The 24,263-nt window shown below is 42.9% G+C and overlaps 2 protein-coding genes across 2 annotated transcripts; both read right to left on the bottom strand.

Moving 5' to 3' along the window:
- Window positions 1-709: 709 nt before the first annotated feature.
- Window positions 710-2,881, bottom strand: LOC143431202 (uncharacterized). The gene is made up of 4 exons (XM_076907767.1): window positions 1,478-2,881; window positions 1,159-1,346; window positions 1,005-1,084; window positions 710-921 (listed from the first exon to the last, which is right to left on the bottom strand). The coding sequence occupies exons 1-4, from the start codon at window positions 2,819-2,821 to the stop codon at window positions 740-742; spliced, it is 1,794 nt and encodes a 597-aa protein (XP_076763882.1). The 5' UTR covers window positions 2,822-2,881; the 3' UTR covers window positions 710-739.
- Window positions 2,882-7,499: 4,618 nt separating this feature from the next.
- LOC143431312 (uncharacterized) lies at window positions 7,500-23,065 on the bottom strand. The gene is made up of 5 exons (XM_076907943.1): window positions 22,961-23,065; window positions 14,187-14,345; window positions 11,729-11,914; window positions 10,931-11,067; window positions 7,500-7,744 (listed from the first exon to the last, which is right to left on the bottom strand). Exons 2-5 carry the CDS (start codon window positions 14,313-14,315, stop codon window positions 7,588-7,590), a joined length of 609 nt encoding a protein of 202 aa, XP_076764058.1. The 5' UTR covers window positions 14,316-14,345; window positions 22,961-23,065; the 3' UTR covers window positions 7,500-7,587.
- Window positions 23,066-24,263: the final 1,198 nt, after the last annotated feature.

Below are 24,263 nucleotides of genomic sequence, written 5' to 3'. Positions count from 1 at the left end.
GCCTACGGAGCGTGGCGCGCGTTCGATTATCGAATCTCGATTCGCATTCGAGTCTGGAATGGCGGCACGCGCAGTCTCGAATAGTTTTCGGTCTAGTCGGTGGTCAGTGAGTTTGTTGAGTGATAAACTTTTATTTCATGTGAAAATTGTACAAAATCATTAAGTTGTGTCGTTATTGTTAAGTGGACTACAACATTTGCAACCTGGCTTTGGAATTACAGGGCTAAATGCTATTGACAAGAGGTAAGCAAAAAATCAGTCTACAATCTTCCGACTATATCTAATTACGGTAATATCACAAATACTTTGCAACAAAATAGTTTGTCGAGGTAAACAAAATTACGCACAAAAATGGCAGTGTAATTGCTATTATGTTTAAACAAATATGCGTACGTTATCGTTTATTTAATACTGACTAATTTTAGTTTCCTATAACTAACCAAATGAATTTTGTGATAGATAAAAAAATCACACACACACACATATATATCCCAATTCTCTGGGTTCTTAGTCATTTTACTATCAGCCTTATTTAGAGTCGAAAATAACTAAAATAATAGGACTAACTGGAAAGCATATATACTATTCCTTGTACTTGATTAGTTTAAAACTATTATCCCTGATTGTATATTTAATTCGCTTAGATTAACACCTATGATTATATTTGTACCTTTCAAGACTCTACTTGACAAATTAATAAATTTCAATTGAACCTTGACGTAGCTTTTCCATAAGAGACTTAGGGGTCTTCGAACTGGCCTTCTTCAAAGTCCTTTGTCCAAACTAGAGTTCCATTTCTCAACATTTCCGTAATACGCGTCATAACTCGAGGTGGATGAGAATCTGCCGGGCAATACTCTTGCTGAAACGGCTTATAAAACGTAAACGGAGGATACATTTGTTTTCTCGGTTCTTTGCACTCTGAAAACATAGATTTCCATGCCATGAATATCTGTGTTAGACTAGCTTTCGATGTCCTTATATGTATAATAGAATTTGTTTACCATGAGGATCAAATTCCTCGGCTGAATCATCTGAGGTGTCCCATCGTTCGTTCATTAATTCGTTATACGTTCCACCTGGTCTAAAAGTACAAGAATAACGTTTGCTATTAGAAAGTTTCACGTCTTGAGGAATTTTGATTTCGCTTCAACTTACATCGTGCTGTAAACACCTCCATCCGATGGATTACTTTTAGACCAGCTGGGCGACGTCGACGATGATAATTCTTCGTTGGTCGATAGCTTCGATCTGCATCCGCAGAGGGATTCATAGCCAAACGAGGGAACCGTCCAATAATTTCTCAATACATCTCTCATATCTTCGTAATTAGGAATCCTAGCAGGCTATTAATTTGATTCATTAATACAATCGTTCCCGGATAATCGTTCGAAAATACGCGAAGTCGACTGTTTGACTATTAGACGAAACTTGACTCGCTTTCAGCCACGAAATCATGCTCCTCTCGTGTCCTTACCGATAAACATTTAGTCGAGAAGTAGTTTTGTTCGAGATCCAGCCCTTTCAAACTTGTTAGGTCCGCTATCATTTCCGGTACCGTTTCGAACTCGTTACCGTACAAGTCGAGGTACTCCAAGTTGCACAACGATTTCATGCTGCCAGGCAATTTATTCAAGTTATTATGCCGTATTTTCAATTCTTTCAACGATATCAAATCGCCAATTTTCTCAGGTAGATTTGTAACGCGGTTGCGGTCCATTATTAATCTGCTCAAATTTTTCAAAGAACATATCTCTTCCGGTAAAACGAAGATATTGTTCGAGCTTAAGTTCATGTCAGACAGATTAACGTATCGGTTAATCGTGTTAGGAATTATTACGAGCCCTGTATCGCGCATGTCGATTTGTTTAAGACTGGATGGATTCATCTTCTTCTTGATCGGCATGTGCGGGAGATAATTTTGGTTGTTAACTTTTCCATTTCCAATTACCAGCTGCTCCAGCATTATCATTCCACTGATTATATTTTCAACCTGTTTCTCTCCAAGGTTCGATTGTTTCATCATCAGCTTCTTAATGTACGATGTCCACGGTTTTTGCCGAAAATTGAACTTTTTAAATCTCGTGTCGTTCAGTACTACGGTTTCGAGTTTTGTGTATTTGCCGTTCAGTACCCACAGTGGAAACGATGGGCACATATAATTTCCTTCCGCGTAGAACGATTTTAAATTGGTACTTTTGGGATAAATGTTCAATTCCATATTCGGATTTTGCGAAACCATAAGGATTTGTAAGTTTCTCATTCCTTTAGCAACACAATGTGGAATCTTTTTAAATTTGTTTACGCTGAGGCAACAAACTTCTAATCGATTCAACTTTGCGCATGAAATTGGAAGATCTGTTAATTGATTCCTACTTAGAGATAAAATCTCTAAATTGGATAGATCTCCCAAATTATTTGGAACTTTTTCTATTCGACTGTTGCTGGCCCACAATTTTTTCAGATTAGTTAATTCACAGATCACGCTTGGTAGAATATAAAAATTATTATTGTCTAGATTTAGACAATTCAATGTCTTCAGCATGTTTAGAGAGTTGGGCAACTGCCTGAGATTACATTTGTACAAGTTGAGATCAACCAAATGCGTTAAGTATCCAACGGATATATTAGAAACATGGTTCAACTTGTTGTCTACTACATTTAACTCTTCTATGATCTGATTCCCTGTTATCTGCTCTGTTTGATTGTCAATTTCTTCTGTCGATATCTTATTCAGATCATTTTGTTCAGTTCTACATGTTACAACTTTCAATGACTCGAATTCATTTGATAAATTTTCCAAATCATATTCTTCGGTCATGACTAATAAATAATTTAAGATAAAGTTGACAGGACTTATATTTACTTATATCACAATTGTTTACTAATTTAATGGTAGCTCTCTTCAATAAAAAAATTGCACAAAGTAAGACTAATATAATATTATTTCATATTAATTGTTGACACATTTCGCACAATAGACAGGTACACTTTTGATAAATAAAAAGTTCTACAATAATGCAGTTCTACAATAAATACTTTGATTTTATTGAAAGTAATGTTATTCATTTATTCAAGCACAGTGTCCAATACAAATTTTTGGGATACATATGTATACTGTCAAGTCAAGATTTCTGTAGTTTCTTGAAGAATACGTAAACATTAATTTGGAAAATTTATGGATGAAAAATGCTACACACTTAACAAAATTATAGGTTAGGAACTTTAGGGAACTGGCAGCAAGTAATACACGTACAACATGCCGGCACTTCCGGCTGAATCCTCCATTTTGAATCACCCTTCGAATTTAAATGTTCCTTTCCTTTTAAAAGGATTTTTTCAAAATTGTTCCATGTTATTTTATAAATGAAACCTTGAATTTAAATGTAATATACACAGGTATTTAAAACGTAGCGGTATAGTTGGTAGCGTCACTTTTAATGTTTGAAAAAAGGCTTTGAAATGAGAAGACACTTTTTACGTAAAACAGGGCATGAAGAGGCCAGCTCATTTTATTTAGGAGGCTTATATTTCTGTTTTGTACACAAATGTATACGTATTATGTATATTTAAAGCGCAGTATACAATCTTTAGAAGGTCCTCACTTTTTTTTTATATGGTATTTTATCGATGCGATTGAGTTTACCGTCATTGATGAGATTTACAGATTTCGTTTCAAAGAAAAGAGATACAGATAGATTCAGATTCGTCCCTTTTCGAATCGCTCACAGATTTCCCTTCCACTTTGTACGTATTCGATTCCATAGAACAGTGTCTATTTCCCGTGAACATTTCAACTGTAAGGTGAACACGTGCCGTAAGAAATTGCACCCTGTTATATTCAGAAATTAAGTACCTTAATAACACTAGCGAACGAGACTGTTTCGCTCGAAAGTTCGTTTTCATACCGTGTTATATCGCAACGAGTATGAGCGTGTATTTTACGCGTGTTGAGATGTTAGATGAATAGTGGCTGGTTCGATCGAGGGACGATTCTCGCCGATTCGAATGTTTTCTCTCTAAAAAAAAAACAAAAAAATTCTCCGAGTGTCTATAATTGTACGACAAACTGTAATGCATAATTTGAATCGATCAATGCCTGTTCTGTCTGCTATCGTGTTCTCAATTTTCCCCCTCGCTCGTGAACGTACGTACGCTAGTAAAATTCTTTAACTTCTTATCAGACCCGGACAAAATAGCATTCGGAATAGAAATAGAAAGAGGCGTCGGCTCAGTGAATGATGATAAATTTGTCGCGAATTCGTTTCGCGATAAATACGATGGTCTAATGAAATTTTCTATTACGCAAATACTACTTTCGCTCAGCTCCTTTTATTGTTAAAGATAAATAATATCATGGATCCGTCCTCGTCGTGAGACAAGAGTCCCCACACTGCGTCGACCGACTCGAAATGACAAGAATTGTACTAACGTGACATTAAACTATAGCAATAAAATATCAATAATATTAAAATAATATTAATAATTAATTAATAATAATAATAATACAAATCGTAGAGTAATCATAGCGATAACAGTAATATAGTGCGCGATATAAACTAATATGTGGCATAGGAATATGTTTCTCTTGATATATGCAATTCTGATCGTGAGTATGAATGTGTAAATGGATGGTAAATGTGTATCACCGTTAGCTTCGATCGTTATATTATTATTCCTCCGATAAGAGTACAATAACATTTAAGAACCATGAAAAATATGGCGTGGAACTTCTCCATACTTTCTAACGTTAAATTCGGTTTAAAGATTGCGCGAATGAGAGCTCTTCCTCCGATACTTTTTTTCTCCTTTTCCGACCACCATAAACGCGCGGCAGGAAAGGAATGAGAAAGAAAAAAAAAAGAAACATAAATCGTATCGACAAGTATCCTAAACGAACGATCAACTCCTAAACGTTTCTAATGTCGCGATAATTTAGTTCCGTTTGTTACACGCTAAAAGGAAGTTCACGCATTTGAGACTCATCATTGCAAGACGATACATTTCCGTTTTTCGTCGCGTTATTCGCGTCTATTTCATATTTAATCCTGTGTCTCTACACGAGCGCACAGAAACGCGTGCGCAGAATATGGTCACTTATATAAAACTCTTTCCGTTTAGAAAATATACCTCTATATATAATTCTGCGTATATGTATACATATACATAATATATACTACATAGAAACATAATTCAAGTATATATACACTCTTCTTAATATTTAGTCGTATCTTAATGGTAATTAGTCGCGTGTATGATCGGGAAACCCTTAGTAATGCGGTATGGACGATGAACGTACACGCGTGCGAATGTTTGAGTGAACAGAATAATTCTGGTGATTAAATACGTAAATTCTGCAGTTCTGTTTTCTGTCGGATGAACAACGGAGCGACGGTGTCAATTACTAAGGGTTTTACGCGCATATCACTTTTTTCCACCCTTAAACGGTAATCGTATGTTACATCAGACAGCTGGAAGCTTCTCACGTAAATGCAACACTCGCTTCTTTTCTATGCACAATTTAGGTATCGCGGTGTATGGTCGGAAGGTATCTCTTTAAACGTTTAGAAGAGCTGCTTGCGTTTCGTAGACAGTTAACGAACATGCATGAACGAAAGGAAGACAGTTGGAGAATTTTCGCGATGAAGAGAAATGTAATTTCGATCCGATTCACTCATCCCGCATTATTAAACGCTGAAAGTCTTTAAATATACGTATCTGAGGCCATCCGCTTCCCCATCGGCTCGCGAATTTAAGGCTAGAAAATGAAAATCGTACGTGTCTAGTCCCGTGCATCTGTCGAGAACACGATCGATTAGAAACGCGTGTCCTCTCTTTTACCGAAGAGAGGCGCGCAGAGCTAACCGATCGCACGAAGCTAGTCGAAATCGTGTATCCCGCCTCTCAGCGAGATTTGGTAACTAAAGTCGATGTCTCTGGTCCCCGTTCTCGAGATAATACAGTAAATAATCGTATTACCACGTTCGCGATTAACATCGATCGCATTAACCGCCAACGTGCTAATACATACGTATATATTAATATATAGATATATGTATATAATATGTATATGTCTAAGGTACGCGTTAATTATCGAAGTCCGTCTCCTCAGATACATTTACGACCGCTTATTTCTACTCGATTGAAACGATAAACGGAGCTACTTGCTTTTTCTGCCTGTCATTTTAAACAAATTTTTGTCGGATTTTTACTGTACATGCATCCATGGGAATCGTTTGACAATTCCCCATATTTCAATCGTGAAACTTTTGAGAGCCAAGAAATGAAGAGCAAAGAAATTCATTATCCAGTGGCAGCAGCAGTTATAGTTTTCGTGTCGAACGTTAGCTTCGTAGCTGTGCGCTCCGTTCGAGGTTTGAATCGCGTTGAACGAACCGCATTTTTGTTCCTTTGACCGCGATCACTTCCACCTTTTTTTGTTTTTCGTTTCGTCGTTGCTCCACAACGTAGGACAGCGATCGTCGCCTCGTTCCGTTTCGATCAGTAGACGCCTCCTACCGATTCCAGCCTGACGGAAGTTCCTATCGGGTCCCTGTCCAACTTCGCAGACCGCAGACAATTACCACAAAAAGTGTCGCACGCGGGACGATGCGCAACGAGGTTCTAATACGAAATTCTATCACAGTTTCTTAACACTTTCTTTTTTTTCCCTTCGCCGCGTCGCACTCTGACCGTTCTCACCGTCGTCGATGCGATCCGACCTTTCGGCGTCAACCTCGAGATCCTCCGAAAAACAGCCAACTAACGACGCGGGGCTCTTCCGGTTCCCCTCCATCTCGATCGTATACGTTCGCGAATCGTTCGAACAGTCGCGAATCTCAGCATTCCACGAATGCCTCGAACCGACTCTGTGCCTTCTCGATGTTCTCGTTTCCGTTCGAACACCTTCGCCACGTGGCTCAAACAACGCTCGAAACGCTTGGAGACGGCGATCGACACGTGTGGAATAATGTCAACCAACTCTACATAGACACCCGTGTCGCCTGTAACCGAAAGATCGAGATGTTTCAAGGTAACGGGCCGCGATATCACCGGGGAAAGGAATGAAAAAATTCGCGACAGAGAGGGAAGGGGAAGAAAAACGACAGGAAGAAAGACGAAGCAGAGAATCCTCGAGCCTAACCGGCCGTGGAGTCAGTCTTTATCTTTCTCTCTTTCTCTCTCTCTCTCTCTCTCTCTCTCTCTCTCTCTCTCTCTCTCTCTCTCTGTCAATCTCGCATCTCGTTGGCCTTCGAGAGATCTCCAGAAGTTGACCTTGGACGGATCATTTCGTAAAAGCCGAATTGCATCTTCTTTGATAAATCACGACCGGCTGCTTTTTAAACAGCCAATTTCGACGACGACTGTTCCCGACGATCCTCCGTTGGCTTTCACGTTTCGTCCCTCCGAGGTTCGATAAAGGCATCCATGGCCGTTCTCGCCAATCGCCGAGTGTCAGCGATCGCCGGCTGTTTCTTTCGCGTTCGATCGTCGTTTCGAGATGGCGATCAGTTTTGGCGAGGCTTGCCTTATCGAACGGAGACTCGCCAACGAGGATCGATCAGTTCTGGACGCTTATTAGGACAGCTACGGTATCCTGCGCTCTAAATCTTCGTGGAGCAGACTGTTGTTGTTGGTCTCGTGCATCGATGCCGGGGACGCTTCCTCCGGTTGTTCGCCGCCGCTTAATTCTAATTGTCCTGTGCTGTCGCCGCTGCTCGAGCCACACTCGCCATCGACGAATCTGAAAATTCAATTGTCCCGCGTTATTTTAATTGCTCCCCACTCGTCCCAATCTCTTGCTCGAAACCTGTGTCCGTTTCGAGTTAGGCTCAATTTTTCGTTCAATCGACCGAGATATCACGTTCATGGTCTGTAGAAATTTTTTAACTGGGTATCGTGCGTGCAGCGTGGCTTATCAGGAACAAAGTGGCAAACGTTGTTTTTATTTTCTTGCTCGAGATATAGGGAAATGTTGAGAGCAATGTTTTATGATTCCGTAGGGTTAACGGGGCACCAAGATTATTTTTAAAAAAGCTAATCTCTTTTCGAGATACTAACCACAGGCACCAAGCATTTTGTTGCGAACCAAATTATTTAGCTTCCTTTGAGAGGAATAACTCTTTCTCGCCTATGTCTCGCAGAGAAGCATGTATCATTGTGATAGCTAGTGTTTAAGGAATTATTTTTTGCGAAATAGGATCGTCCGAGCACAAGAAACGACACTTTGAACTTTATTTAAGATTTAGAATGTTATTTTATTTTAATCTCAAGCATTTATTCGTATCACAAAAATATCTTTCCGTTCCTTATTCAACGTACCGTTGATGAAGCTTGTTTTCGTGAAAAAAAACCGACTGTTGGCTTTACTTCAGATAAGTTGAGTTATCGCGATTTATCGCGAAACTTTCGAGCTTCGGTTTGTTAATTATTTTTGGATCTCAAAATTAATTCGATCTGTGCGCGTAGCTTTAAACAGATTGGTAGCTACGCGAAAGTGCATGCGCCAAAAGCATCGAGACGGATCGCGATTCGAGCGTTCGTTATTGAAATCCATTGAAAGATGCGAAATAAAGTTTGCACATGCTCGGCGACCGAGTTTCGATACCGTTTTAATATTTACAGACCCTGCATTCCAAGCTTAATTACTATGATGCAATTAAGCTGACGCGATGCCACTATCTTACACGTTATCACACGATGTTATCTTACAATTTCGACATTCACGTGATTTTTCCGCCGCGCACACCTTTTAGGTTACACTCATCGTCCAATGGGCGAACGAATGATGCGTTGCACAGAGTCATCGACTCTTTGTACGTCAAACTTTTTTTAAATCACATTTGGAATTAAGACAGACGCTTATCTAGTTTAATTAATAAAAACGGAGAGGCTGAAAATGTCAAGTTATCTAGCAACAATCGATTTACTAAAGAAATATATACTTGGATTAAGAAGAGAGCACGACAGAATTCTTTCAAATAGATAAAGATGAAGATTTTCGTTTGAAGTTGTCTACTTATTCAACAGAAGAGAATTTCTTGATCGAAGTAAATGGTCGATTGAATTTATGAAAGTCATTTCCATCGATTCTAACGAGTTGGTCCATCGTTAATGTCTTCCAACTTGGCGAACGTACACGAGATAAACCATTGCTGTCGATCGATGCGTTTCAGTAAATATCTTATCGAGTTTAGAGCAGCATGCAATGTGCGATAATTTACTTCAATATTCTAATTACAAGACCGACTTCTTTGTAAATAAATGTCAGCCGTTTATCTGCTACACAGTTACACGGTTGTTAATTTTATCTGACAAACTGTTTGCAACGGTTAACCACTGGGGCAATTAACTGTACATCGAGGTTACAGAATTTAGTTGAAATGCATGCAAGTAGAAAGAAAAAAAAAGGAAGGATTCGCGAGATTGGTAGAATTTTCCCTTCGATCGATGGAGTTTCGTCGTGGCTCGAAGTCAAGCGAAATTAGTTTGCTTTCAGCGAAAGATAATGCTAGCCAGAGAAGTATTCCGACAGTGGATAAAGCAAAGGTCGCAGATAAAAGCCTCCACTTTCGAATGCCGATTCGATATCGGCGAATGTTAACATTTAATAAATAACAACGTATAATATTCCGTCTGGAGCCATTCGCGTCTCGCGACGGGACGGACGCTTCGATCCGATAAAAATGATATGTAAAAAAATCGCGGACCCGATGTTAACGAAGCCAGTCCCGATTGCAGTATTTTACGCAGAGTTCGACGAACGCAATCGCCGTGAAACGGCGAGATTTGTGGCGACGATTCGTCCTTAGCCACCGCGGAATATAAATGTTCGCGTAACTAATTTAGTTGGTATGCATGCCTTCCCAACGGTATTAACAGTCGCTGGCCGCCGTTAGTTTTGCAATTAGAAAATAACGTTACAGCCGCGGTTATTTATAACCCACGGTGGAATATCGATAGGAGCCACGGGGAATTGTATAAAATCCTCGCTACTCTTGCGAAACCGGCATTTTTCGGATTCACCTGGAAGAACGACGGGAATAAACGCATTGAACGCCGCGAACGATTTATTAGGCGCAGAGTAACTCGAAATTTCAATCGACTGTTTCGTTAAAAATAGTAGCCAAACTTGAAACAAATATTTGGTTAACTTTAGATATTCACCTTGTTGAATCGAGCAAATATTTTTTTTCGCAGCAAAAATTTCTGATGCTCTCCTCTTAATGTACGTAAATGTTTCTTTAGCGAGGTGGCCTAACAAACGATAAATAACGCGGGGCCAGGATATTTGGATATATGTAAGTATGCGAGTGCAACGGACGTGAAAGCATCGAGGCGTTGAAAGAACGGTGAAAATGTGGAAAAAGCGGTGCATCTTCGGCCGTTTAATGCCAATCGGACATTGTACTCTAACTCGGCTGCGTCTACGTGTACGACATTCGAAACACCGGTTGCAAAACTCGATTATTTAGACGATTTCAGACGGAATTCGTAAATTAAAACCGCGCTTTCGCCATCGGATTGAAATGCGTACGTAATCGAACTGGCTCGTCGTAAATTAACGAGCTCTCAAGGCGTGACGAAGATGGTATTTAAATAATTATCATGTTTTTGCATAACACATTAAACACGAGGTGCCTTGTGTTTTACTTTATACCAAAAAGTGCACGCTTCGAGCGGCGGTTCGGAACGCGAAATTTAAACGCCAGCGGAGGAACGATCGTTGCCGATCGATTAACTTTACTGTCAAAGTGCGTGCGTAACGCGAGAGCAACGGAGTTACGCAGCAATTCCGATGCTAACGACGTGCCCCAGAAATCCTCGCTTTATTCTACCCGAGCAGTCACTCGAGTCCCTGTTCCGTTTCATTCACTAACAGAAACCGCGTACACTTGTTTGTTTTAAACGGCTCGATAAATTTACTTACGTGTACGGTTGCTCCTCGCCGCGCATTTCGCATATGACGTTTGTCAGGGCCATTATGTAATTCTTGGCCAGTGTAAGCGTCTCTATTTTGCTGAGTTTCCTTTCCATTTTTACGTGTGGTATCACTTCGCGCAGTTGCTGAAAATGATAACATTGTTACCGATAACGGCGACACTTCAATTACATTTACACATCATCGATCACGTCCGAAAAATTCAATTTATACACTTGAATACGACCTCGCGAGGTTCGTTCTCTCCAAGTTCGCCGTTTCAGCTCGTTTCATTCGTTTCCCTCGAGCCACTCGCGAACATTTCTCCACGAGACGAGTCAACCAGCTTCCACGCGAACTTCGCGACACTGAATTCCTCTACTTCGCAACCCCTTCGCGTCTCCACCCTTAGACATCGTCTCAAATAGTACACGGATCGCCCACGCGTACCTTGCATTCGAGATTGACAACGTCTGCTAAGATATCGCGCTTCTATTATTGCGTTGAACAGGGTATTGTGCGAAGAAAAGTCATTTCACGAATTCGCGAGATACCAAGATCGTGAAAAGAACTGGATTCTCGAAGGGAAGAGGATACGAGGACGTCGAATACGCGTAGCTATCGTGAAAAATGGAGTTGGATATTGCTGTCGTACGTGCACGTTAAAATTTTCAGACAACGCGACAAATGTTCGTCTAGATTAATTTCACCCGGATTTCTAACGCGTCTTCAAAATCTAGGTGATCGAAGTGAGTCGAGGAAAGCTGGTCGCGAATCGTAGCTAGCTTGTAACGCGTGAAAAATTACCTCGAAAGCGTCATTTAGGGAATGCATTCTCATTCTTTCTCTCTCGTTGCTCTCGAGCCTCCTCAGGTTCCTCTCGCGCGCGGAAATGCCACTTTTTCGTCTCCTGGTCGTCGGTGGTCCACGATTTCTTCTTTTCGCCTGCTTCGGGCTCCTCTCGCTGCCGCTGCTGTCGCTCTCCTCGCCCACCTTTTCAATCGTTTCAAAAAAGATCCCTTAAGTTTTCGGCTTGCCACCATTTCTCGACGATTATTTCGCTAGCCGATAAAAAAGCGTGATGTCTCGAGGTTACCAGAGAAAATTAGGGTCAAGACTTTTAAGTAGGCTCGTTGACTTACTTTACAAGAGTACAAGGAAAATCGTGGACTTATCGTGTCCGTGTCTGTGATAGTGTTACGTCGGGAAAATGACGTGCATGAAAAAAAAACTGATTTTATCCGGAATACTCGGTGATCTCTGCGTGCGTCTATTAACAGACGCAGATTACAATGTTTACTTTAGAGAGGCCTCGTTCTGTTCGCGACACAAACGCGATTTTTCATTATGCACGATATAATCGTGGTGTTACGCAACCGATCGTATTCTAATATCCACTAGAAACGCAGGTTTCCCGTAGCATGACAGATAAGATTAACATTGCCACCGATATTTGTAATTCTTTTGTACGTACACCCTCGATGTCTGTCGAGGTAATTAGAATAACGTGGCAATCGTTTCCAGAAAGATGGCGACCGGCGATCTACTTAGGGTTCAGCTATTTCGTTCGTCAACTACTCGTCTTATCTGTCTTTTTTAGAGAGGAGTACCTTGGCGCGAGCGCTTCCGTATATCGATCAATTTATTAAATTGAGGCTGTGGTAATTGTTATCTACAAATCAATCAAAGAGAGATAACACGGAGATACTGCATCATTTTTGTACGATTATACGTGGAAATGAAATTGCTATCGATCGTTGGATACGCGAAGAGTAGAGGAGTAACGATAAAAAAGGTATTACGAATCGCGCGAGGCTACGAATTGTTTTAAATCTACCTCGTTTATTATCTTTGTATACGCGTGCGTATGTAGGATAACTTCTTCTTTGCATTGTTTTCGTATGCAACTCGCGAGTGCACTTCTGTACGCGCACATATCGGTGTTTCTGTTTTCCGTATCTCTACTACAAATTGAACGGCATCAATTATATAGATACTTTCGTCTTCGTCTCGCTGATTCGAACACAGAGCGATTTAATTTGTCACTTACTGTTTACGATTCAGTGTTCAATGCTCTCGTGACAGTGCACACGATTTTTTTCAAAAACAAATACGAGATACTAGTCTGTGAATTTCTTCTCTGCGTTAGGGAAGAAGCAACGTGCTATAAATCCATTTGCATACGTCGCAGCAAATACGCGTACATTTTATCGCAGAGTTTTTCAAAATTCCATCGACTGTTTTTTTGTATAGCGTTACGAACGATCTCTCGGATCGACGAGTGGGATAAATCGCTTCGATCCTCGTGCGCTGTTCAGATTGATTCGAATTTGAGAATTCAAGGTTCAAAATTGGACACTTGGTCGTTGCTTTCATCGTCACACGCTGATGGAAAATCTTAAACACATTAGAAACGGTGTACCTCTGCACTTTATCGTTCGAATTATCAAATGAAACGTCACTCGGCCGTATCTTTTAATGGCTACTTAATTCTTTTCACCCGCGGCAAATATACAACTGTTACTAATTACAAGACTGTTCGAACGAACGTGTGTTTGGTCTACGTGAAATATAATCGAACGCCGATATATCCAGACGAGCTGGCCGGCTTACGATAAATCGACGATAATATACCGGTTATCAATAATTATCTGAAAGAAATCTTGACGCGAAGAAGAGTGTCAATAAGATATTAAGCAGAGCAGGATCTAATGCAAATTGAATAATACAGGTGATTCCGAGCTACGCGTTATTCAAGTCGAGATAAAGAATAGAAGTGATTCTCAATAAGTTCAGTTTCTTCTTTTTCAATTACAGATATTTCTTTCGAACGAAATGAATTCAGATGGAAGTCACTTAGATTGGCGATACGAACAGCGAACGTAGCCGGCAAATATTAACTTAATTCGTTCTATTATTACGCTATGAGTCAAATGTGCGGTTAAGATTATATCCACCGACAGCCTGCTAATCAAAAATACTCCGACTGAGAAGAATATTTACGCGCAATGGTATTTTAATATCCATCGACAAATATAGAATCTCGACGCTCGATATCGTCGAGTTTGTCGATCTTTTTCAGACAAGACGTCCGCGATGGAAGAACGGAAACCCGTGGCACCGGCCAAGGGTTAATCCTCTGCTTACCTCGAACAGCGCGCGAGGGTCAATTTAATTAGGGTCCAATTTATCAGAACTGGACGCGCGTTCCCTGTCACCGCGCGTCGGTGCTTAATTAGATCGAAAATAGAAGAAAAATCCTTACCTCCGCGCCGACGACATGGTGGCGACTGCGTTTCCCGGTAAGCGAGTCGACGGAGGCGTCGTCCAGGTCGATATACATCTCCTGATCGCAGTCTTGATCGCTACCCGATAACCTCTCCAGGCTTCGCATTATCCCGAGGAAAGTTACGCTTTGGACCCCCTGCAATCGCACACGCAGTTGCAACATTAATCCTCGTGGCTCGGGTGGCACGGGAATATTTTAGACACCGCTAATTTCTCGATGAATCATTCATCGCCGATGCCCGCAACGGCTCGCCGTGACCAGCGACTCGGATGCTCCGTTACGTTCCGTTAGCATTTCGTAGAAAGTATCGGGAATGGAATTATAATAATATCGTCCTAGCTAGATAACTCGACGATCGTTGGTCATCGACAGGTTCAATTCCGTTCAGACGACTCGACACGCGCGCACGATGGATGTAGGAAGTGTAAAAAGAGGTAGGAAGTGTTTGGTGTACAAGCAGCTTAATTATCCTCGATCGATCGAAGTGTCTGCTGGCACTTCGCACTTGGGATCGTGTTAACGCGATATCTATTATGGTTTCGCTAACTGTGAATTCCCGCAAGTATAGTCGTGCGTAGACAAGGCGGACGCAGACCTCGACCATTGACGTCAGAGTGGTACCAAACGCTACTCTACGAGAACCACTCGCTTCTTATGAATGGATACGTGTTCGTGGGCTGAAAATAATGCTAAAACTGTTGTAATATTAACGATACACATATTACACGTTCTACATCGTTCTAAATCGTCTCGCATACTGCGAGACGAATCCGTCTGCGAGCGATGAATCCCGTTAATTGATTATTGCCACGGTCGTTGATTTCTAGTGTCAACCAGAGGCAAGTTCGATGAACACCCGACAGTTTGCGCGGGCATTAACGATGCCAAAAGAGAAATTCTAATTTCACGTGGGACATTCGTGGCATTCCGTGCATTTTTGCGCGAGATCGCGGACGTTAACCCGCGATGAGTCGAAGAAAGTTTAGGAAAATCTCGACGCTCGTTGGGGGAATACCGTCGCGGGTAAATAATCGTCTCAGCGGAGAGATAATAAGCCTGGGGAATCTCCCAGAAGTCGACTTGCACGCTTGTATAAACATATCGGACCGGCCAAGAAGCAGTCGCGTGATAATCAAGCCGGGATATCCCGTTTTCCTCAGCTCTACTTGATTCAATGCCAAGAATACTTCGCGCGCAATTGCGTCGAGCTCACTTCTGAGCTTAGCGATTGGACGACTCCGTGTATCGACGTGACGACGTGTCGACAATTATGGGTCGAACATTATCGAGAATCGATAGCATAACCGCGACTTTAACCATTTGCAGTGTCCGCAACTGTTTCCTGTATTTTCTTCTCCCGTTTTCCCGTTCCCGTTCACGATTTTCCTGGTATTTCTGCATCGCGCGGAATAATTCTTGCTCCAAATGGTTACATTTATTATGTCATTGCATATATCTAGAGACTCGGACTTTAACCAGTCAACCGAGAAGCCTGACTCCGTCGATTAAATTAGATTTCAAAATAATAACTCTATCTCTTTGACGATTATCCGCGTGGATTTTTCAAGATTGTATTTCATTGTCTGTTGACGCTTGCACGGGGACATAAAATTGAATGCCCCTCGAGTTAACTCGAGTGTCCACGTTTCTGTCGATTGTGTCCGCACGAGTTAATCCGAGGGTGCCTTTTAAAGGGTTAAATTTTTTGGAAATTCAGTATCATTTGTTCCGTACGACTGAATCAGAGAGACGGTGAAGGTTTTCTCGAGTTCGAATGACTGTGTCTGTTCCTGTAGCTCGTTTGTTAACAATATCGCGAACGAGGGACGTCGATCAGGCCAAACAACGTTTAAGAGACGCGGTGCGTCGTTCAGGTCAAATATAAATAATAGGTATAAGTAGTATGGCGTGGTACGTCGTCCGAGTCGGACGTGTCGTCGCGCGTTCGTACGTGCAGAGATATTTTCTTGAAAAGTACTAAAAATTTATCCTTAAAAATGTCTTGGACGAGAATATTAAGCGTCGACGGGGTCAATCAAAGTTCTGCTACCATCGCAAACAGTGATTCGATAGATACTTTAAATAGTGATAGTGACTGTAGTGACATTTTACTTGCTGTACGAAGATGTTGGAAGCTAATCGTTATCGAAGATGACGAGCACAGTAGTCATCGACAATCAGGTATGGATTTAGAATGGAACGAAGCAAAAGAAATAGGTCTCGAGATTACACCAGCGAAATTAGGAAATAATTCAGCGACGTACACGGCATTTACAATAAATTTTGTGGCGTAGATAACAGACATAAATTTCACGTAAAAACCAGTTCATAGCGCGGAACATTGAGCTCGAGATATTATTATAGTCGAATGGCCCAGTTAAATGGAACCTAATGTATCGTGCAGGTACGTTCAAATATTTTTATGACCCACTGATGACAACGGTTTGTAGTAAATGTACTGTAATTATCGTGGTGTACGTTGCTGAATGATTTTTGGCTCTTTCTCTTAGCCTGTGGATACCGTGTTGCTTCGAACGCTTTAGTTCAACATATACGCACACATGGTCCTTGCTATTCTGTGCAGAAAATTATTTAAAATAATGTGAAAGTAATTGGATGTTCGAGAACGTACCGAGCTGTTTATCGTAATTGTTTCTAACATGGTAGCACGCGCAACGTTCTGCGTTCAGCGATGTAATAAAAATTAACAGAAGGCACCAATTGTTCCCATATAATCTAGTGTAGAGCATAATTGCAGCGGTTGCTCGCGGAACGCGCACTGACACAAGGAACACGGATTCTCGCCAGCAGGAAATGGAATATCGCGAATCCTTTTTCACCGCGAAATATTCCTCGCTCGAGGAAGGTTTGCTCGCGCTACAATGAGAATGGAAAGCAGCTGCCGTTCAGAGAGGAAATTACTTTTTCTGATTGGCTGAAATTTTATTTACGAAAGGATTTCTTCGTTCCATTTGAGAAAATCCATAGGAATTTCAATTTTACGGTCCCCGGATATTTTCGTTGGAATATTTTCAACCGTTCCATGACCTAATTTCTGATAAGCTCGGATATTCCCTTCCTTTCTCTCCTCGCCATAGCGCATCTATGAAATTTCCTGCGGTTTCTCCTTTTTAGAGTCTCTGCAAGCCACGTGCAAGTCATATCACGATTGTACAAGGAATTCCTCGTGTACTGATGATCTCAGAAGATAACAGAATCGGATCAAAAAACGTTTTTGGCTGAACAGTAACACCACCCTTAACGAAATATCCAAAACGACCATCCACAGTTCTCAAACATCATTACACGTGAAAGAGTCAATTAAACTCGACTCGTTCTTACCCTCTACCGGGTGTCCACGATACGAGGGCGTGTACACACTTCAACTGACTGAGTTATCCACTCGACGCCACGGCTCGACTCGCGAGGCGTCTTCGAGCATCCTTCGATATTAATCTTCGTCGTCTCCTCGACGCATCTCCTCGATCAATCGCTGTGCACACCGCTCGACGGAGAGAAAAGCGAAGGGGAATTCCCCCATTGTCCTCGTAGCTCGACGAACGAACCGATCACTTTCCTTTCCTCGTTTCTTTCTGGCCAGAAATCAGATCATCGAGGTCTCGCTGGGATCCATCGACGACGCTCGCGGAGGCGCTCTTTCTCATGGCCGAATGCACGCTCGAAGCTCGCGTATAATGGCGCCTAATGCGAATTGTACATTCCGCGACTTCATTAATGACAGGGACACACATTGACGCATACAGACACCGTGCGTCACGTGGTGGCCATTACACCGTATGCGCACACCGCTGGCCATGTGTTTCGTTGTACGTTGTTACGTTTGCTGGAGTTATCTAAGCCGCGTGTCAAGTCCTTCGTAGTCGGATGTGTGCCTGTACTGTCTATTCATTAGCGACATAATGCGCTGGATTATGTTATTATCCTCGCGCGTGGTGCCGTTCGTGCATGTCTGCGCGGGTGCCAATCAGGAAGCGCCGGATAAAAAAGTAGCGGCCAGACGCGGATGAAAATTCGGCGACCTCGTTAACGACTGCCCCGTTTTTGCCTCGTTCTCGAGCATCTCGCGTCCTCGCTGATGCCACGGTATCACGTTCGCGTGGAAACACCGACATTTCGATACGAGAGATCAACGATAGCTTCCGAGATTGCCATTCCTTCGTCGTGTACCAGCTTCTTGAATGGAAATATTCGAAGTCGCTCGCATCGTCGCCTTGATTTTTCCCTCCATTTGCTCGTTTTATCGTCCCGCATATTTATGAGCGAGTCTTAAATATTTACGAACGATCGCGGAGAACAAATCCGAGCGCGTACACGCGTGTTGCGCTAATCGAAAGAGAAATGTTTCCTGGAATGTTGCCGATGCAATTTCCGATGTTTCACGTTTCCGTTTCTTTTCCGCGTGAAAGCTTCGAGCGAGCGAGCTAGCTAATATTTTTCAACGCTTCTTACAAGATCGCAGAGCGACTAAGCTCGCTAGCGAGCTTCAGTTTTTTGGAGCTTCCAACAACTCGTACAGGCCTTTATTGTTGTTCACGGACACTTTCGTCGATATCCTTGCACGGTCTTGCACAGTTATTTGGACAATTCCTAGCGTCGTAAGTGGAATTTTAGAAAGTAGCTTGTTCACAATGCGAAACTGTTCTGAACAAGACACGCCTGAAGAAACAGCTGTTAAAACGCAAATGCTTCGACTACGCCGTCGAACGTTCTACGAGAACGTTCTCGTACGAGACGTGAAAATTTGGAAGGAATTAAAAATCGGTACATGAATCGACTGTTACATCTGTCGTACGTCGAACACTGTTCTCGATAAACAGTATACTTTCGTAGATTCGAGCAGGTTTTTCGAGCACAAAGGATAAGAAAATGTCACATCCGCTTGTTTCCAGAATTAATTTTTATCTTCCAAATGATCAGTACACTCGATCCTCTGCTGTAAGCGTACGACGAGGTACGAAGTGTTTCGTTTCCTTTTTTTGTAAAGAAAAAAACACGTTGGCGTAAATGCAATTCTGATAACTTAAGAAACGAATTACGAAGATTCGCCATAGAGCAGAGGCGTCCAGCGTTAACTAGCAGTATTGCCAGGATCATAATTATTTCGCGTATGACCCACTTGGTACCATCGAACGAGCCCCAATAAAGGTCCTATCTCTCTCCACGTTTAAATAATAATGTTAATCGCCCGACGCGGACACGGGCGGTTTGAAAAAGAACCGTTCATTCCCGTTTTAACGACACCAGAAATTCCGCGAATCGGATTTTATTCACCGGAGGCAATCGTTCGTGAAAGCGGACGGTCGAGGCGAGCCGTGGCGTGAATTTCAACTTTCGGTCGAATCCACGCGCGCTGCTCCTTCTTCTTGGTCGCGTTTCGACGAATGCTCTTAAAGGAAGCAGAACGCGAGAGATTATTATCAGGCCGTGGCGGTTTCCTGACTACCAGCCAGACGCTCGTTATTATTATGACAGACTGGACACGAAGGCATCGTGTGGCCCTCTCTGAAGCCAACCAAACGCGATCCGCGGCGTCGTTAACACCGCGTCACAGTTTTAATTGTCCTGATCGAGTCGTTTGTTACTTTATACTTGGCGCAGGTTCATCGAAGTTCGCGAGGCTCGATAACGATGCTGTTACGATCGCCAATTCAGATCTACCTGGCTTATCAACGACGCGCGATCAGAGGGAGAGAGGCTTGTAACGATGCCCAATGAATGGGAGTCGTCGAGAGGAATCGAGGGTAAGTGTTATTTTCAAAGTGAATAGCCTCTATAATTTGTATGATACATTCGAATACCTTGGACAGCGACACGACAGAGTCTGAGGGGAGCTTTTCAGGTGTTATTTATTTATAATGTTTTATTCGATTTCCTCGCAGCTGAATCGCGCTAGACATTTTATTGCGACTGCATGAAACGACAATTCGAGGAAAGGAGAGCGACGTGTCGTACGAAACGACGGGAACGTACGAAATAATAAGAGAAAGTGTGTCGATCGAGTAATTATTAAAACGTAGAAAGTTGTTAACGCAACGAAACGGATTCAAATCAGCTGGTTAGTCCATCGATCGAGGCGATAATTCTCAAGGTACTCTATCTAGAGAATTGGAACATGGCAGAAAGGATCTTCGTACGGAGGACTTGATTGAGATCTTCGTTCAATTTAATTTGGCTCGCGGAGTAAGTGGATACAGCCTTCGTGGGTCAGTCAGAGTGTTTCTACCAGTAAAGTTCCTCGTTTCGTCGAATCAAGGTAAACCAATCTTATTATCACAGCAGAGGTATCGAATATTAACCACGAAGATATGTCGACGAATGACACGAGTGCTCAGATCGAAGCCTCGTACTTTTCCAAACTCCGTGCAGATCCCTCGTTAATATAGGCGTTCCTCGCGCGAAATCTTGGGAGAATTTCCAAAAGCAATTCTTCAAACTCAACGCTAATCCCAGGGTGTTTCATCGCGCGATTAGTCTCTCTCTTACACGCGCGTATCACGAAGAGGAGCGAGTACTTTCGCGAACGGTGAATTACGAGAGGGGTCCGACACAGTTCTTGTTTTCGCGTGCGCGGTGTTTCGCTCCTCAGACGCCCCTCGCGGGATCGACATAGGCATGCAAATTCCTGGGGACTAATCTGGGCCAAAAGCCGTTTCCTGTGTTCGTTTTAATGGGCTGCCCGTGTTCCCGTGTCGATAATGCGTCCGCAGGAACGGCACCGTAAACGCGTTTGGAAAAGCTGTTTGACCTAGCACACTTTCTTACGCGCTACCTAGTCGCTCTCGTTTGTACAAACAGCTGGGTTCCCGCGATAACGATAACAATTCCACATAAAAACGATAACGCGCGCTTCTAAATAAGTAACTTTCCTTCCACCTTCTGCTTGTTTTCGCGATAATGCCGCGAACAGGAGAAAAACAATTTTCAACGGTGCGCGCCGGTTTAATTGAATTCATTCCTGCGCGCGACGGATTTTAAGGTGTTAGCAGTTTTACCGTCAGAGAGCTTTGAGTGACGTTCGAATTTAAGTGTATTTTTATGTTATTTCTGCGCGTAAAGTGGCGCGTGGCATTGTAACGCACGATTTAATTTACCGGCCTCTGCGAGCGATGGAATCTAAGCAGAACCGGCTGAGAAAACTCGAGTTTATTGACACGTCGCTGATTGTACTGTGTGCCAAAACACTTGAACGGTAGCAGTTTTATATTCTCGCGAGCTATTAAATTTCGCTAAATATTTTTATCGCTCGCGTTAACACTTTAATCCGCCGGTAGAAATAAAAGCTCAGCCATTATTTTCCGTCAATGATTCATAAAATCTGGATACCGATACCAGGAACACGATGGAAAAGAGAATAAAAAAAAAAAAAAAGAATCGCGAGAATCTCGTGCGATAACTTTAAAAGTAACTTCTCGGACAAGTCCACCAATCACGTTGTATTTTTCAAGGTACGCGTGCACGTATCAACGATAGAAAGAATATTTTGTTGCTCGAACTATCACTCGGAACAACGCGACGCATGTCAAATAAGAAACCATATTTCACGTACCGGGTATAGACAATATAAATTTGGTCGCAATAAATATCTGTCGAATAATTGGAGTGTTTGAACTTGACGAAATAGTTCTGCTCGGTTCTATCTCGTTCCATGTACTTAACAGATATCTACGCAATAAAGTACATATTATTTGAAATCAAACGAGATTAGATTAAAATATATACAATGTATTTGCTCGAGGCAATTCTTTTTTTCACCGCAAACACGCGTACTCTTTTGTGACTCATACGCGCTTTTGTCTGAGCGTCGAACGCAGGTACCCGCGTGTACATATAATAAATCCCGCCGTTCATCTAAGCTGTTTTGTTGGAGAAAGTCGAGCGGATTTACGGGACGGTACAAGGCGACGCGAGCCGATTTTTCGAAACGTTGTACGCGCACCGGAAAACGAGCGTTTTCATCGTGAAACGAAAGTTCGTTCGCTCGGTGGGCCTCGCTTAATTTTAGAAGGAACCAACGCGGAGAGACTGAGAGGCAGTCAGAGCGAAAGAGACGAAGCAACGTTCCAGGGACATCGTCCACAGTGATGAAATCAACTTTATTGCAACTATGTAGATTCGAATCTGGTCGAGTAGTTTGAAATTCGTATAACTCGCGAGCACTTGGGTAAAAGAGATCCGGGACCATTCTCAAATACGTTCTCGCAACTTTCTACGAGTATTACGAATCACAGTGCAAGCTGTGTCTCATCTGGACTCGAACCCATCGCTAGCTGTGTTTCACGAGACTTTGTCAATGAATGATTCGATACATCCGTACGGTGATACGATAATCGCGGTTTTACATTTCATTGTTTTAACACGGTGACAAGCGTGATGCGGGAAGGCGAGCTGGCGACAGTGGACGCTCGGATGGAAAGTGAAACCGATCGAGCGAACAGAACGGACACTGTCCGTCGTCGTTGTTCCACGCGCGGCTTAAACACAGTCGTCGTCGCGTCAGGACGTTCGTTCGTCCGTTTGAAAGAATTCGCGTGCAGACGCGAGCGGAGGCAAGAACCTGTCCGGAGGACTCCTCTTCCCTTCCTTTCGCTTCCGACGACGCGGCGGAAAAATGCGCATCGCTATGCAAATGTAGGTGAACGCACGCGTGCACGGTATTTCTGCGCGATCAGAAGGAACGCGTGGGCATTAAAGGTGAAACGGAACGGATGCGAAACAGGTGCTATATTTACCTTGGATGTCGGCGGTCCTGGGCTGGAGGTGCGCGCGGATTATCTTCGACGCGCGTCCATGGAAGAAACCGGCTCTCTCCTAGGCCGTATCCCAGTAAATCGGCAGGGTTTATCCTTGCGCTTATCCTCCGTCGCGAACCTTGCTAAGTATCGTTACCTCGTGTTACTCCCCCTTTATCCCTGGTGCACGCGAACAATCGACACTTTCCAATTGGCACTGTTACTATTTCTAGCTTTACTTCTATCTCCTCCCTTAAAACCCGCCCCTACAACGACGGTTTCAACACACGACACTATTTCTTCTTTCGCTCCGCCCGGCACAAGCTTTATCCCGTCACTTAGCTCCTGCGTCGAACAAATCCTTTCCTCTCCTACGCCTGTCTCTCGCTGTTCCGAGTTGATCAATACACCGTGCCTCGTATCTTCTTTGGGGGATTCCCAGCTGGACGTCAGCCGTCCGATGAAATTACCTTCGATTGCCGCGCCGGAGGTAGAGAAGGCACTATCTAAGCAACACGTGGAGATTATTTCGTGGCTCACGGGGAGAAAGTCTCGCGTGCTCTCTCGCGAAAGGAAGAAGCCTTCCACGGGAAGTAAAACGCGGACGAAACGACCGAGGATCCAGCGATCTCTTTGTTCGATCTGTTCTCGTTTCACGCGCGAGACGGACCTGTTGCGCGTTCGAACCGCCCGATTTTCGGGAACAAGTTCAGGTGCGCGCGTTCGAGACCGACAATGGGCCATCGTCTGCCTCTCGTTTGTTTCGCAGTGTTTTCGCCGGTGTAACGATCGCTTCGAGGATATTTCCGTGCGAACAGACGCCGCGCGGGAAGAAAGTTTACGCGTCCTACCCTCCTGCGTGTTTCAAACCTCGAGGCGTGCAAAAAACAACCGCTCGAAAAGAGTGATTTCCGATGCTCAGTCTGCCGGTTTGATTACAAACTTGAATATTACTCGTTGGATATAATGAGTCATACCCGATGTATCCGCGAACTTATCCATTATGCGCATACTATTTGATTCTTTATTCTGCCGTATTTCCCGTTGCTTTAATACTGATTTACGCGCAGAGCCAACGCGATCGTTCAATTTTTAACGCATTGTTGCCCCGATGTGCTGAAAATTATAACGGCGCAAGTGAAATAAAAAGAGACACGGATCGTTGTCACATTTCGTATCGTATTATATAATTATATACGCCACTACGATTCTCAGCTTTTGATTCTTCGTTCGAATTGTTACATCGTGTGTACAGCACAGGCTGCTACCTCGCGGATGAATTAAACGAAATCCTTTCGATCTC

Source organism: Xylocopa sonorina, chromosome 17, assembly GCF_050948175.1.
Source record: "Xylocopa sonorina isolate GNS202 chromosome 17, iyXylSono1_principal, whole genome shotgun sequence".
Lineage (NCBI taxonomy): Eukaryota > Metazoa > Arthropoda > Insecta > Hymenoptera > Apidae > Xylocopa > Xylocopa sonorina.
The sequence above is the reverse complement of the archived record's forward strand: the minus strand, read 5'-3'. Positions and strand labels throughout refer to the sequence as shown.

Coding starts and splice junctions, on each gene's coding strand:
- LOC143431312 (XM_076907943.1), bottom strand. CDS start 14,315: ATGCGAAGCCTGGAGAGGTTATCGGGTAGCGATCAAGACTGCGATCAG. Junction 11,068..11,728: donor CCCTAAATGACGCTTTCGAG/GTAATTTTTCAC, acceptor TATCATTTTCAG/CAACTGCGCGAAGTGATACC. Junction 7,745..10,930: donor GGCGAGGAGCAACCGTACAC/GTAAGTAAATTT, acceptor TTGAATTTTCAG/ATTCGTCGATGGCGAGTGTG.
- LOC143431202 (XM_076907767.1), bottom strand. CDS start 2,821: ATGACCGAAGAATATGATTTGGAAAATTTATCAAATGAATTCGAGTCA. Junction 1,347..1,477: donor TCTCGACTAAATGTTTATCG/GTAAGGACACGA, acceptor TCAAATTAATAG/CCTGCTAGGATTCCTAATTA. Junction 1,085..1,158: donor GGAGGTGTTTACAGCACGAT/GTAAGTTGAAGC, acceptor TTGTACTTTTAG/ACCAGGTGGAACGTATAACG.